The 14,826-nt window shown below is 42.1% G+C and overlaps 1 protein-coding gene across 1 annotated transcript in view; it reads right to left on the reverse strand.

The window, feature by feature from the left end:
• mef2aa (myocyte enhancer factor 2aa) overlaps positions 1-14,826 on the reverse strand; it is a 170,683-nt gene that overhangs the window by 21,395 nt on the left and 134,462 nt on the right. Inside the window, 4 exon segments of the mRNA XM_055661052.1 lie at positions 3,572-3,625; positions 5,926-5,977; positions 5,979-6,152; positions 13,239-13,370. Of these exon segments, the coding sequence (XP_055517027.1) occupies positions 3,572-3,625; positions 5,926-5,977; positions 5,979-6,152; positions 13,239-13,370 (412 nt within the window).

Consider the following 14,826-nt stretch of genomic DNA (forward strand, 5'->3'; position numbering starts at 1 on the left):
CCATATCCCGTTTCCCTCTCCCCTGACCATCAGTCTGAAGCAGGGGCTCAACCCAAAACGTCACCCGTTCCTTCTCTCCAGAGATGCTACCTCTCCCGCTGAATGACTCCAGCTTTTTGGGGTTACCTTCAGCATTTACGTTACTGGTTCTGCCGTTAATACAAGGCTTCATCTTCCCCAACTCCAATTTGAAACTGCCATTTGAGTAAAGGGCCTGTCCCACTGTACGAGGTAATTCAAGAGCTCTCCCGAGTTTAAAAAAAAAATCAAACTCGTGGTAATGTACGTAGCGGGTACGTCGGAGCTCGGGACGTCTCTTAGCGGCTCGTAATGCTAACGGCAGGTACTCGGGAAACGCTGTAAGCTCGTGAAAACTCGTGAATATTTTTAAACATGTTGAAAAATGTCCACGAGAGCCCCAAGTACCTACGAGCGGCTATTACCTTAATTCTCCGAGTTCAAATCAGGGGAAACTCGGGAGAACTCCTGAATTACCTCGTACAGTGGGACAGGCCCTTAAAGCAAATGTTGCTGAGTGCTTGAGGAAAAGACTTCACACTATTTACTGCAGGTAGACAGAAATGCTGGAGAAACTCATCGGGTGAGGCAGCATCTATGGAGGGAAGGAATAGGTGACGTTTTGGGCCGAGACCCTTGGGTTAGATGCTGCCTCACCCGCTGAGTTTCTCCAGCCTTTTTGTCTACCTTCGATTTTTCCAGCATCTGCAATTCTTTCTTAAATATTATTTACTGTGATGTGTTTATTCAGTCACCAAGCGTTCCTTGCAATAAAAAATGTAATAGAGAATGAATTGAAACAGTAAACACAATCAGGAATGACTCGTATCCTGTTTACATTATAAATTTAATTTTAGTGTTATGGGGCATAAAGCTTGCTAGCAAGGTTGATATACAATGATGTGTAATCTTGATATTCAGAATAAAGCTCTGGAGTGAAATTGGAATCAATTTTTAGCTTAAAGAATAGATAAAAATGTATTTAGTACCTCTCATCACCAGAAAAATATGCAGTCGATAAACTGTGTCTACATTGTGAGCTGTAGACACAGTTGTAGGGAAGGTGGCAGCCAAATTACACACACAAGATCCCACAAACAAGCAAAGTGACAAATGAGGAAACCAAGAACTACAGATGCTGGTTTATACCAAAGATAGACACAAAGTGCTGGCGTAACTCAGCGAGTCAGGCGGCATCTCTGGAGGAGAAAGATGGGTGATGTTTCGAGTCAAGACCACTTCTTCAGACTCAAACTATGCCCTGTTTGGTGGTTGAGTTCAGACTTATGACACATCTTGCCACACATTTGCCCTTGAATCAGTACACTCAGACTTCATCACCATTACTTCCCAGTTCAGCTCACATTGCAAACATACCGTGGTTAATGTACATTTTGCAAAGTTGAACTAGACTTTAAAAACAGGAGCACAAAAGATTTACGGAATAATCATGAAACAATCAAAACATACATATTGGGTTCCAAGTGCCAATCTTTAAACATTGCTGATCTACTAAATGTCACTTTGGAGATGGGATAATTTTGGAACTTGCACCATCTGTCATGCATCTCTGAAAGTGCCAACTTCATCATTAGTTCCTTACAATACGGTTGTTATTTCTTTAATGATCACACAATGCCAAATGCGGTGAATCAAATCCCCTTCTCTTGGAGAGAAGGCAGGTACAGGATAATGAGTTGGATGATCAGCCATGATCATATTGAATGGCAGTGCAGGCTCGAAGAGCCGAATGGCCTACTCCTGCGCCTATTTTCTATGTTTCTATGTTTCTATGATGGATATCCATCCCAGGAAGGCATATATAGTGGTGGCCTTTTAGTTTTTAGTTTTAGTTTAGTTTAGAGATACAGCGCGAAAACAGGCCCTTCGGCCCACCGAGTCTGTGCCGACCAGCGATCCCTGCACGCTAACACTATCCTGCACACACTAGGGACAATTTACATTTATACCGAGCCAATTAACCTACAGACCTGTACGTCTTTGGAGTGTGGGAGGAAAACGAAGATCTCGGAGAAAACCTACGCGGGTCACATACAAACTCCGTACAGACAGAAGCTGGGTCTCTGGCGCTGTAAGGCGGTAGCTCTACCGCTGCGCCGCCGTGCCATTCAGGCCACCTCATTTAGGCATATCAGGTTCTGAGAGAGATTGAAGGTTGGTAGCCATGAAGCCGTTGCCTCTGATTAAACTGGAGAGATGTGTCCATGATAAGGAGTCAACCGTTTAAGACTGAAATTAGAAAGCCCGAAGTTGGAAATATACCCTCGGACCTTTCTCAATTAGTTTAGTTTAAAGATACAACGAGGAAATAGGCCCTTTGGCCCATCGAGTCCATGCTAACCACCTGTTCACACTAGTTCTATGTTATCCCAATTTCACCCAATACCAATCCCCATTACACAAAAATAAGCTGAAATACATCTGACAAAAGTGTCATAAAAAAGGTATTAAAAGCAAAATGTTTCAGTGACTAATCCACCATAGTCACATGGTTATAGGTAGAGTTAAAATAATTGAGCGATGTTTTCTATCAACATTATGCAGGCAGATAAGAACAAGTTAGCAACGAGTTTCACATTTCGTGCTCTCATCCATTATATATTGTTGAGTAGTTAAAATCACTCCAAGGGCAGCACAGTGGTGCAGAGCTGCCTCACATCGCCAGAGACACAGATTCAATCCTGGCCTTGGGTGCTGTCGGTGGGGAGTTTGCACGTTCTCCCTGTGACTGTGGGGGTTTCATCCGGGTGCTCCGGTTTCCACCCACATCCCAAAGACTTGCGGGTTTGCAGGTTTAATTGGCCCACTGTAAATTGCCCCCTAGCGTGTAGGGAGTGGATGAAAAAGTGAGATAACACAGAACAGGGGGTTCCCCAACCTTTTCAGTCCCGTTTACCCCAGGGAACTTTAATAGCACCATAACAATGTTATTTCACTTATTTATGAACTAAAAGCCGTGTCCCATGGTACGAGTTCATTCCAAGATCTCTCCCGAGTTAAAAAAAAATCAAACTCGTGGTAAGCATGGAGAATGAACGTAGCGGGTACATCGGAGCTCGGGGACGTCTCTTTGCGGCTCGTAACGCTAGCGGTAGGTACTCGGGAAGACACGTGATGAATTTTCAACATTTTGAAAAATGTCCACGAGAGCCCCGAGTACTTACGAGCGGCCATTACCGTAAATCTCCGAGTTCGAATCAAGGCAAACTCGGGAGAGCTCTTGGAATGAACTTGTACCATGGGACAGGGCTATAATGATGAACCGGTACCAGTATACCAGAACATGTTCAGTCAGCCAATGAGAAAAAATATGTACAAATCCAGAATCAACAAATTTACCCCCTGGGTGGGCGAAATTTACCCCAGGTTGGGAACCCTTGATATAGAATTAGTCTGAATGGGTGATCGATGGTCGGCGTGGACTTGGTAGACAGTTTCCATGCTGTGTCTCTAAACTAAACTAAATAATCTTCAGATTCCAGTGAGTGGAGGGTTAACAAAGTATTGAATTAAGAACAGGTATTTAGCTTACCCACAGGGCTGGTGCCTACACCATTTTGCATCGTGAGGTCTGCCATCATTCCACCTGAAATAAAACAACAGAGAAATCCAATCTTAAAACAAAGTCCATCACAGTGAGAAACGTTGATTCCGCTGTGTGGGGATGTTTATGTCAAATTCAATTGTGTTTTGTGTTCTTTTTATTTGTATGGCTGTATGGCGACTCAAATCTCACTGTACCAATTGGCACATGTGACAATAAATGTGAACTTGAACTTGAACTTGAGTTAGCAACAATATAATGGATCAGAATTGCATTGTTAGGTGGAGCGTCACATTAATTTACATTTATGATCATTTACATTTCTTTACAGGAAGAAGCGTGGCTTTTTCATCAAAAATCTATTCTGAAAATCAGATGCTTTTTATACATTGCCTATTAAAGAGCCATCAATTCATCGGGCCAATATTTTAAAATAGAATAAAGATAATGATCATTTTACAATAAAATCACAGATTATTAATTTGAAAAGGAGAATGGTCAGTATTAGCTACTGCAACATACACTGACACCCAGCTCACATATTTTTTATGAAACTACGACCTTGATTGCACATGGGGAAGGAAATTTATACCACTAAATATCGCTATGATTATTTATTGAATGTGTATGGCAAATAGTCAAGAGGCAAGAGATTATTTTTGTCATTTGATCTTCTGACCCTGAGAGCAAAGCTGCCAACTCAACTTGGTGTGTGTGTGTGTGTGTGTGTGTGTGTGTGTGTGTGTGTGTGTGTGTGTGTGTGTGTGTGTGTTTGTGTGTGTGTGTGTGTGTGTGTGTGTGTGTGTTGTGTACTGTGTATGTGTGTGTGTGTGTGTGTGTGTGTGTGTGTGTGTGTGTGTGTGTGTGTGTGTGTGTGTGTGTGTGTGTGTGTGTGTGTGTGTGTGTGTGTGTGTGTGTGTGTGTGTGTGTGGGTGTGTGTGTGTGCACGTGTGTGTGTGTGTGTGTGTGTGTGTATTGCATGCTGTATATAAGTATATGTGTATGTAATGTATATATATATATATATATATATATAAATCTGTGTGTGTGTGTGGACGCATCTATTTCTGTGTGTGTTTGCGCGTATCTATGTCTATGTTTGTGCACACGTGTGTGTGTGTGTGCGCATAAACACTTTTTTCTCCTCTCTTATATTATTTACAGTGTACCATGTTTGCACACTCTAGACAACTAAGAATTTAATTGTTCTATCTGGGACATATGACAATAAAACACTCTTGACCATTGTACAAAATACAAATAGGACCAAACCTTGCAACGAGGAATGACTACCCTGCACAAAGTCTTAACATAGGCAGTAACCAATTTTTTTTTTTTAAGTTAAAATTGAGGGTGAAGTAATTTGATAAGAACTGTGCATGTCCCATGAACACAGAGCAAATTAAAATTGCTGTTGCAAACAGATTGTTTTGATACATTTGTCTGGTCTTTTCAGCTCTAAATACCGCCTCAATTAAAAAAATTTCATTTGAAGAACTGTGGAATTAGTTCCTCTGATTCCTAGAGTACTTGCTGATTTTTTTTGTACACTACAGCTATTTTGAGCCTTCATACATATTAATTGAAAACTGCAGCTTAAACATCACAACGTAGAAGATCGAAAGGTAATTAATATTTGCTTTCATTTTGTCAAATTAATATTAAGATATTTGATTCACGTTGTGTACTTTGAAAAAAAAACAATTGCATTTCTATTTAAATGTTATTGTCACGTTATAGGTTCATTTCCTTTCCGTGATCATGCCAATTCAGAGACCTCTTCTCCCCTCTCCTGTCAGGCAAGAAATCGCGCATATCTCCAGATTCAGGGACAGTTTCATCCCAGCTGTTATCAGGCAACTGAACCATCCTCTCATCGTCTAGAGTACTGTCCTAAACTCCCATCTACCTCATTCGTGACCTTTGAACGATCTTTAATCAGACTTTTTCTTGCACTAAATGTTGTAGCCTTTCCCCTCTAACTGTACATTGTGGGCGGCTTGATTGCAATCGCGTATAGTTTTTCCTTTGAGTGAGTAGCATGGAAACAAAAAGCTTTTCATTGTAGACGCCCTGAATCTCTGATTTGTTCCATTTAGTTTAGTTTATTATTGTCACATTTACCGAGGTTCAGTAAAAAGATATTCTCATTGCAAGCTCCCACAACAAAAACAGCTATGTCAACATCTGAAGAAGGGTCTCGACCCGAAACAACACCCATTCCTTCTCTCCAGAGATGCTGCCTGTCCCGCTGAGTTATTCCAGCATTTTGTGTCCATCTATGTCAATGTATAGTATCTTGTTAACAGAGAGTCACCAATGTACCATTGCAATGGAAACACAAGTAATCGCATTACCAGTGCTCGGAGGTCTCTGTTGGGTGACCGGTGACATAACGTTTTCTGGGCAGCGTAGCCTGGGGTGGAGAGAGCATGTTGGTGTCCGTTATCGATGTCGTTACCAATGAATGGGTGACAAGAGAGCTTCCTGGGTGACTGTAGGTTAGCGTATTTTGGTTGCTCACGGGTACTGCCACAGGCATCGCAAAGTTTTGAGTTTGCAAACCAGGCTAAAATAAAGGAAGAAAATTGCAGTCAACAATTTTTCAATACAATGAATGTTCTGCAAATAATTGACTTTTGCAATCTGCAAAAATAATTTCTTGATCGGAAGAACTCAACATAATCGGTAGAAAGGAATTGCAGAAGCTGCTTTAAACCGCAGGTAGGCACAAAAAGCTGGAGTAACTCAGTGGATCACACAGCATCTCTGAAGAAAATGAATAGGTGACGTTTTGGGTCGAGACCCTTTGTCTGAAGAAGGGTCTCGACCCGAAACGTCACCTATTCCTTTTCTCCAGAGATGCTATCCAATCTGCTGAGTTACGCCAGCTTTTTGTGTCTATCTTCAACCTAATAGCTATTAGATTCTTACAACCGTATACCTGCATTGCTCAAAATGGTACAGTCAATACTGATCTACATATGCCGAGCACATGTGCACAGTCTTGGCACAAGTGTATGTGAACATGGATAGGTTTAGAGGGACATGGGCCAAAGACAGACTGGCTTAGATGGGGCATCTTGGTTGGCATGGAAGAGTTGGGCCGAAGGGCCTGTTTCTGTGCTGTATGATTCTAAAACCAAGTCAATATATTCAGTCGTTTTGTCTTTCAAAGACTATTATTATTCTCAATATATTCCCAAAATAATTATGATACCAGAAGTTTGGTTTCAGTTTTGATTTGTTCAATCTCTGTAAATTCTGCTTCCTTGGGAAAAATTAAATATATTGATAAATGAATGCTGTTCCTGTTCGATACTACTCTAATTTGGTGTTATGAAGGTCTTCACTCTGGTACTAACATTGACTATCCAAACACACAGGGGGCAGTTTTATGGCCTCTCGAGTTAAAGAGCAACAATGGTGGAAACTAACGCAGGAGATTGTAATTTTCCCCGATGAGTGAGCCGATGGATGCTCGATGAAAATGCTGGAAATCTACTCAGTAACTTTCTGCATGGAACAAAGCACTATAATTTCTACTGCTTCCTCCTTCTAAACTCTTGTTTTGCATTTTGCCATATCAGTAAGCTGAATGATAACTCTTTAATGGTGACTTAAAGGTGGTAAAATATAAAAATCCAGGTAATTGTGCAATTTAATGTAATTAACTACAAGCAAGCAGACAAGAGTGCCGATTTAAACTGGAGAAATTGAAGATCACAGTATTTACTGTACCATCTATTTTTCAAGAGCTATTTATAACTAATTCCCCCAAAATATCTTGGATAAAATTACAAAGCTTTTTAAATCTTTAATCATTATTTTCCTTTAAATGCACTTTAGGATTTTCCTTAAAGTTTCCTTTGTTATGGGAGTTTGGAGAGAATGTGTTCGAAGTCCAAACAGTGCAAAGAGAAGTGGATATATAAACACAGTTCAGTGTAAACAAAAAAGGTTATATTTGCAAGTAGAATTAAACTTGAGAGCCAGCGGAATTATGAAACTGTGCATTAGCCAAATGAATAGAACTCATTAGAAGATAGTTTGCATTTATGTTAGTACATTATTGCAACATGACACCACAGCTAAGCATATTTCTCAAGCAACACAATGAAAGAGTAGAATAGTGTACATTGTATTAAAATTATGTCATCTAATAAAATACAAATCCAGTGTACCAAGGCAAGAATATTATTAATAAGTGATATTGCACATATGCAAAAGGCAAGATTATTAATAAGAAGTAATATTGCACATATGCAAAAATGATATTCTAAATTGTAGAATTTGCAGGGATTTGTGGAGAAATAAAATGTTGAAACCAAGATCCATTGGACATACAAGTTCATTTAACAAGGTAGAAAGGTAGCAGGGAAAATGTTCCCGATGTTGGGGGAGTCCAGAACCAGGGGTCACAGTTTAGGAATAAGGAGTAGGCCATTTAGGACTGAGATGATGAAAACCTTCTTCACCCAGAGAGTTGTGAATCTGTGGAATTCACTGCCACAGAAGGCAGTGGAGGCCAATTCACTGGATGTTTTCAAGAGAGCATTAGATTTAGCCTTTAAGTCTAAACAAATCAAGGGATGGGGGGGGGGGGGGAAGCAGGAAGGGGGGACTGATTTTAGATGATCAGCCATGATCAAATTGAATGGCGATGCTGGCTCAAAGGGCCGAATGGCCTACTCCTGCACCTATTTTTCCTTGATCTTAACAAAATTTGACATAAAAATATGGATTGGATATCGTTAGAATCTTAAAAATAAGCTGCAGGCAGAGTTATAATTCTGGATCAGGTTACCAATTTTAAAATTCTTACGTGGCGACCATTCTTCTATTTGGTAGGTTTTGGAAAATGTAGAGAAATAGAGATTCAAAATGCTAAGAAGTGCATTATCAAAAGTGAAAAATTCCAATCTGTTGAACTGGAACTAACTTTACTTTGCCTACTTGCTTGTGTCATTTTGAGTTTTAATTTTGCAAACAGTTTGCAGGTCATTTAACTGAACAGAAACATGAATCAAACATCTAAAAAGTGACAAATGTCCCAGAAAATACAATAGACAATAGACAATAGGTGCAGGAGTAGGCCATTCGGCCCTTCGAGCCAGCACCGCCATTCAATCTGATCATGGCTGATCATCCCCAATCAGTACCCCATTCCTGCCTTCTCCCCATATCCCCTGACTTAAGAGCACTATCTAGCTCTCTCTTGAAAGCATCCAGAGAGGCAGAGAATTCCACAGACTCACAACTCTCTATGTAAAAAAGTGTTTCCTCATCTCCGTTCTAAATGGCTTACTCCTTATTCTTAAACTGTGGCCCCTGGTTCTGGACTCCCCCAACATCGGGAACATGTTTCCTCCCTCTAGTGTGTCCAAACCCTTAACAATCTTATAAAAACATAGAAACATAGAAATTAGGTGCAGGAGTAGGCCATTCGGCCCTTCGAGCCTGTACCGCCATTCAATATGATCATGGCTGATCATCCAAACTCAGTATCCCGTACCTGCCTTCTCTCCATACCCTCTGATCCCCTTAGCCACAAGGGCCACATCTAACTCCCTCTTAAATATAGCCAATGAACTGGCCTCGACTACCCTCTGCGGCAGAGAGTTCCAGAGATTCACCACTCTCTGTGTGAAAAAAGTTCTTCTCATCTCGGTTTTAAAGGATTTCCCCCTTATCCTTAAGCTGTGACCCCTTGTCCTGGACTTCCCCAACATCGGGAGCAATCTTCCTGCATCTAGCCTGTCCAACCCCTTAAGAATTATATGTTTCAATGAGATGCCCTCTCGTCCTTCTAAGCCCAGCTGCTCCATGCTCTCAGCAGATGACAGTCCCGCCATCCCGGGAATTAACCTTGTAAACCTACGCTGCACTCCCTCAATAGCAAGAATGTCCTTCCTCAAATTAGGGGACCAATACTGCACGCAATACTCCAGGTGTGGTCTCACTAGGGCTCAGCAGGCAACATGTTTAAACTTCATGTAATTACAGCTATAAATTGTGTTTCGTGGTAACGTTTTTATTACATGGCCTTTCATGTTGAACGACACCATTTTTTTTTAACAGGTGTGACCATCGGAAAATACCCACCCACGTGTATCCGGAGATTTGATATTATAATTCAGTGAAGATCGGCATCTCCGGGTCTCTGGTGCAATTTCCACTCGCAGAGCACAGACACTTAGAGACACAAGTCTTTGGGGATACATTCGAGATCATCAGCTGCTCATTCTACTGGTATACGCCCGGAGGTTTGTCAAACAAACTCAAATACGTGGAGGAGAGCACAGCAGGCAACATTCCCACGTGTGTTTAGTGGAGTGACCATTGACAAATTCCCTCACTGCTTTGTCCCGAGAAAGTGAGTCATGCTGGGGTGGCATGTTTACAAGCAACCACCTGGGTCTAATGCGTAGGAAAGAACTGCAGATGCTGGTTTAAATCGAAGGTAGACACAAAATACTGGAGAAACTCAGTGGGACAGCCTGTCCCGCTGAGTTACTCCAGCATTTTGTGTCCATCTGGGTCTAATTGTTCACTCCTTCACATGCAAGCCAGGCAGTGGGTGTTAACAGCTCTTACACCTCTGCCCACACACATCCTCACTCACAAGACAAGAATCATTACAGGACTTAAGATCAAATTTTCCCACGCATGCTAAGGATGATGTTAAATCCATAATCTGTGTCCGTGGATTTATTAACTAAAGAAAGGCTAAGGAGCAGGTTTGGGGCCTAAATCCTAATTTCCTTCCCAGAGCTACCAAATAGGTGGATCTTCCCTTGATCTACTGTGGAAATGTTCAAGGAAAAATTACAGGAGAAAGGGGAGACACAATGGGCTGAATGGCCCCTTCTAGGTCATAAGGGAATAAGGAAATATATAACAAAGTGAGACCATGTTAGCACTTTTGTAATCCAAATTTGTAATATCTATCTATTATATATTAAAACTGTGTGGCTGCCGCCTGCCGCCTGGCGTCCGGCTGCCTTTCTGCCTTTTGATTCGTTCCAATGCCCAATACTCGCAGATGTCCAATCAGAATGGATCCATTTACATGGACGGCTGCTCCTTCCTATCAGCTTCCAACACACTTCAAAACAAAGTTGCAAGACAGGAACACTCTGAACTTTTCACCTCAATGGGATATCACAGCAAGTGCTTCAACAGGAGGGGGAGGGCCAATTGGTATTGCAATTGGAACTGCTGCAGCAGGCAGGGGAGGTGCAATTGGAATTTTTTTTAAATCCACTGCTGAGGGAGGCAGGGGAGTGCTGGAATCTTACATTTGGGAACGGGTTCAGTTCCGTTGGAGGAGACGAGTGCATGGTGGAATATTGGGTTGGGGGATCACACCATTGGGGGAGCAGACTTGGTCTAGTATATTATTAAAACTCTCATCTTGTTTGTTTCTATCTATCTATCTATCTATCTATCTATCTATCTATCTATCTATCTATCTATGCGAAAGTGTGATCCCGGAGCTACGGCAAAACGGTACATGATAGTGCTAACATTTTTGCAACACCTTACTCACAATTGTCCTGTGGTGGTTTGTGTCAAGTTTCATTCAGATTGATGTTATATTTTATAAGTTATTAAACATTTTTAGCTTTACAAAATCTCACTTTGGAAAGGATTTCTTCAAATCTGCGCTGGCAGCTAGCAGTTATGATGTCACAATGGGATTGTAGCCCTACCCGGGATTCCTTGGCAGCAAATGTCCTTCAGGGGAAGAATCTGCCAGCCTTACCCAGCACATATGTGATTGCAAAGCATTTTAATTGCTCTCTAAATTGAAAGTTTAATGACTAGATTTGGATAACAAAAGATAGCCTTGTCGGTGGCACCTACATCACATTAAAGAATAATAAAATGTTAGTGCAATTGCATTTTTTTTAAAGTTTAAAATGAGGGAGAGCCGACCTGTACAGTTGGGGGTTAGGGGTGGAACATTGTGTTGGGGGAACGGGTTGCGTTGGGGAAACAGGCCTCCCATGTGACAGGGACCCAACGGGTCCCACTTGGTCTAGTAACAAATAAAATGTGTTAGTACAGGTGTCTGGGGTTATGGGGAGAAGCAGGAGAATGGGGTTGAGAGGGAAAGATAGATCAGCCACGATTGAATGGCGGAGTAGACTTGATGGGCCGAATGGCCTAATTTGGCTCATGTAAATTCTGAACTTATGAACATGAACACACTGTTTCCATTCCAGTGTGTGTGTGTGTGTGTGTGTAATAGAGCTGTCCAAGAGAAACTTAATTGAGGTATATAAAATAACAAAGAACCTAGAAAAATAACAACTACACATTTCCACTTGCAGAGGGGCCTAAAAACCTGCAGCACATAAACAGAAGAATCGGGTGTAAGATTTGAGAAGAGATAAGGATTCTTTTTCAGCCAGGGGCTAAGGTTTGAAGCGCAGTGCCTGAATAGTGGAGGCGGTGGGGGTGGGGGTGGATTGGTTCGAGACAGGGCACATTTACGCAGTAGACAGTCAGAACCTATTTGGCCAAGTAATCGATGGGCAGCGGGCATTTACATTTTTCAAAACCAACACATCATAAAGGAGATGTACGGAGCAAGTGCTTTTTGTTTTACACACACAATGGGTGGTGGGTGATGGTGATGCACGGCCACACGTGGTGTTGAAGGCAGATACAATAATGACTTTTGGAGGATTTAGGATAAGCTCATAAATATGCAGCGGATAGAGGAACATGGATCACTTGAGATGATTAGTTTAACTTGGCATCATTTTCAGCAAAGACATTACAGGTTGTAGGGCTTGTCCCTGTGCTGTACTACTCCTAATTCTAACACATTAGAAAGTTACAAATGGAGATTTGTCTGAAGAAGGGTTTCGGCCTGAAATGTTGCCTATTTCCTTCGCTCCATAGATGCTGCTGCACCCGCTGAGTTTCTCCAGCACTTTTGTCTACCAACGTTACAAATGTTCAGTTCCAAAGTGAAAACGAGAGACACAGACACATAGACACACAGACACACAGATACACAGACACACACACTCAAATACGCCATTCAGAAAACTTTGGTACAGCTTAGAGCACACAAAATGTCCAAAGGCCAAATGTTAAAGCAAGTTATTGTGTTCATTAATTCACACACGTACACACACACGTACACACACACGTACACACACACACACACAACACACAACACACAATTATCAGGGTGATGAGATGGAAAGTCAAGAGGTGTGCAAAGACTATGAAAGAGGTGATTCGAGGTGGCTTAGCCAAGTTAGTTCTCCATCAGCCCATGAGGTTAGGTACACTTTTGCTACATGAGGTAGGCAGGTGTTCATTCTTGGTGTGCCTTCACTATGCTCAGTAGCCCACATGCAGGCTTCAGCAGCGAGCAGGCAGTCACGCAGCAAGGTAATCAAAGTCCTCTCAAGCAAGAGCACCACGTGCCGAGATCTACTTACTGCGAGTTTATGATTCCTCATCATGTTATCAAACTCTTCATTTATTTTTTTATATTTCTCCTCTGTGTGGGGGGTGAGCACGTATGAGGAGTCAGGTTCGGGACTGTCGCAGCCTCTGTGTTCTTTCTTGTTAAGTGCCTAGCAGATTTAAAGAATCAACAGAAAGAATACCAGATGAAGGTACTTACACCATATCGCTTGAACATTACATCATTATCTTCATTAATCTTTCTGTATTTGTCCTCCATGAGCGGACTGTGCTCAAAAGAATCATCTGGTTCAGGACTATCACAGTCATTATGTCCTTTCTTTCTTAAGGTCTGAAATACAATTGGAAAATTCACACAAAACTACAAACCTGCTGTGTTAATAACCGTTCACTGACAGATAATCACGTCATGACACCCTCACCCACCATCACCACCAAACGTACCGGGGTGCAGAATTACGCCTCTCCACCCTTCAATGAAAGTATCTTCGCTAAAATCAAATCTATGAATTTATTTTTGTAAACGGGTTTAAGACAACCGAGTTTTAGACAGCGCTAAAAAGACGCTTTTCTCCTTGCTCCTGATGGGCCAAAGGTACAGAGGTTTGAAGGAACACATCACTCAGGGACAGCTTCTTCCCCTCAGTTATCAGGCTTCTGAACAGTACTTTGCAGAAAGCTAGAGTACCTTCCATTTCTCCATTGATGTTGACATTGGTCTCTGGAACTGATGCACTACAATGCTAATGTATTCTGCACTTTGTACCTTTCCCCCCTTGCTTTGCCTATTGTACTTAAGTTTGACTTTATTGTATTTATGTATAATCAGTGGCGGACTAGCCTGGGTGTCAGCTTGCCCGATGGCAAGTGGGCCCCTGATGAAGTGGGCCCCTGATGAAGTGGGCCACCTTTGTCTGCTGGCAACCAATATTTTTAGACCCAGTCCGCCACTGTGTATAATAATACATCAGATCTGTTTGGATAGCATGCAAAACAATGCTTTTGGTACACATGACAAAAATAAACCTAAACATGGGACCACCAGCTGTGTGAAGGAATACACTTGGAAAATTCACATAAAACTACAGACCTACTGTGGCAATAACTGTTTACTGATAGATAATTAAGTAATGACACCCACACCGACCACAAAACGTAGCGGGGTGTTAAATTATGCTCGATAGCTTCCATGAGTAACTGGAGTCGGCAGGACTCTAAGTGAGCACATGCTGTGGACACGCACACATCGCTACCCACTCATCCCCAAGCCACAGCGACCATCCATCAGTCTCAGGCTGGGGCAGGTCCATCACGACATCATTCACCATTCAAGACTGATGCGATACCAACGCTGGCGTTTTTGGAGCTCTGGACAAGCAACGATAACATAGAACAAACACAAAATGCTGGACTAACTCAGCGGGACAGGTGGCGTCTCTGGAGAGAAGGAATGGGTGATGTTTTGGGTCAGACTCCCGTCTGAAGTCTGAAGAAGGGTCTCGACCCGAAACGTCGCCAATTCCTTCTCTCCAGAGACGCCACCTGTCCCGCTGAGTTACTCCAGCATTTTGTGTCTATCTTCGGGTTAAACCGGCATCTGCAGTTCCTTCGTGCACATAACAGAACAGTACAGGAACGGCCCTTCAGCCACAATATTCTGCCAGCCATGACGTCAAGATACTCTCACCTTATTTGCCTGCACTTGATCCATATTCCACCATTCTCTGCATGTCTATGCACCTATCGAAAATACTCTTGCCACTATCGTATCTGACTCTATCACCACC

This window comes from Leucoraja erinacea, chromosome 33 (assembly GCF_028641065.1).
Source record: "Leucoraja erinacea ecotype New England chromosome 33, Leri_hhj_1, whole genome shotgun sequence".
Classification (NCBI taxonomy): domain Eukaryota; kingdom Metazoa; phylum Chordata; class Chondrichthyes; order Rajiformes; family Rajidae; genus Leucoraja; species Leucoraja erinaceus.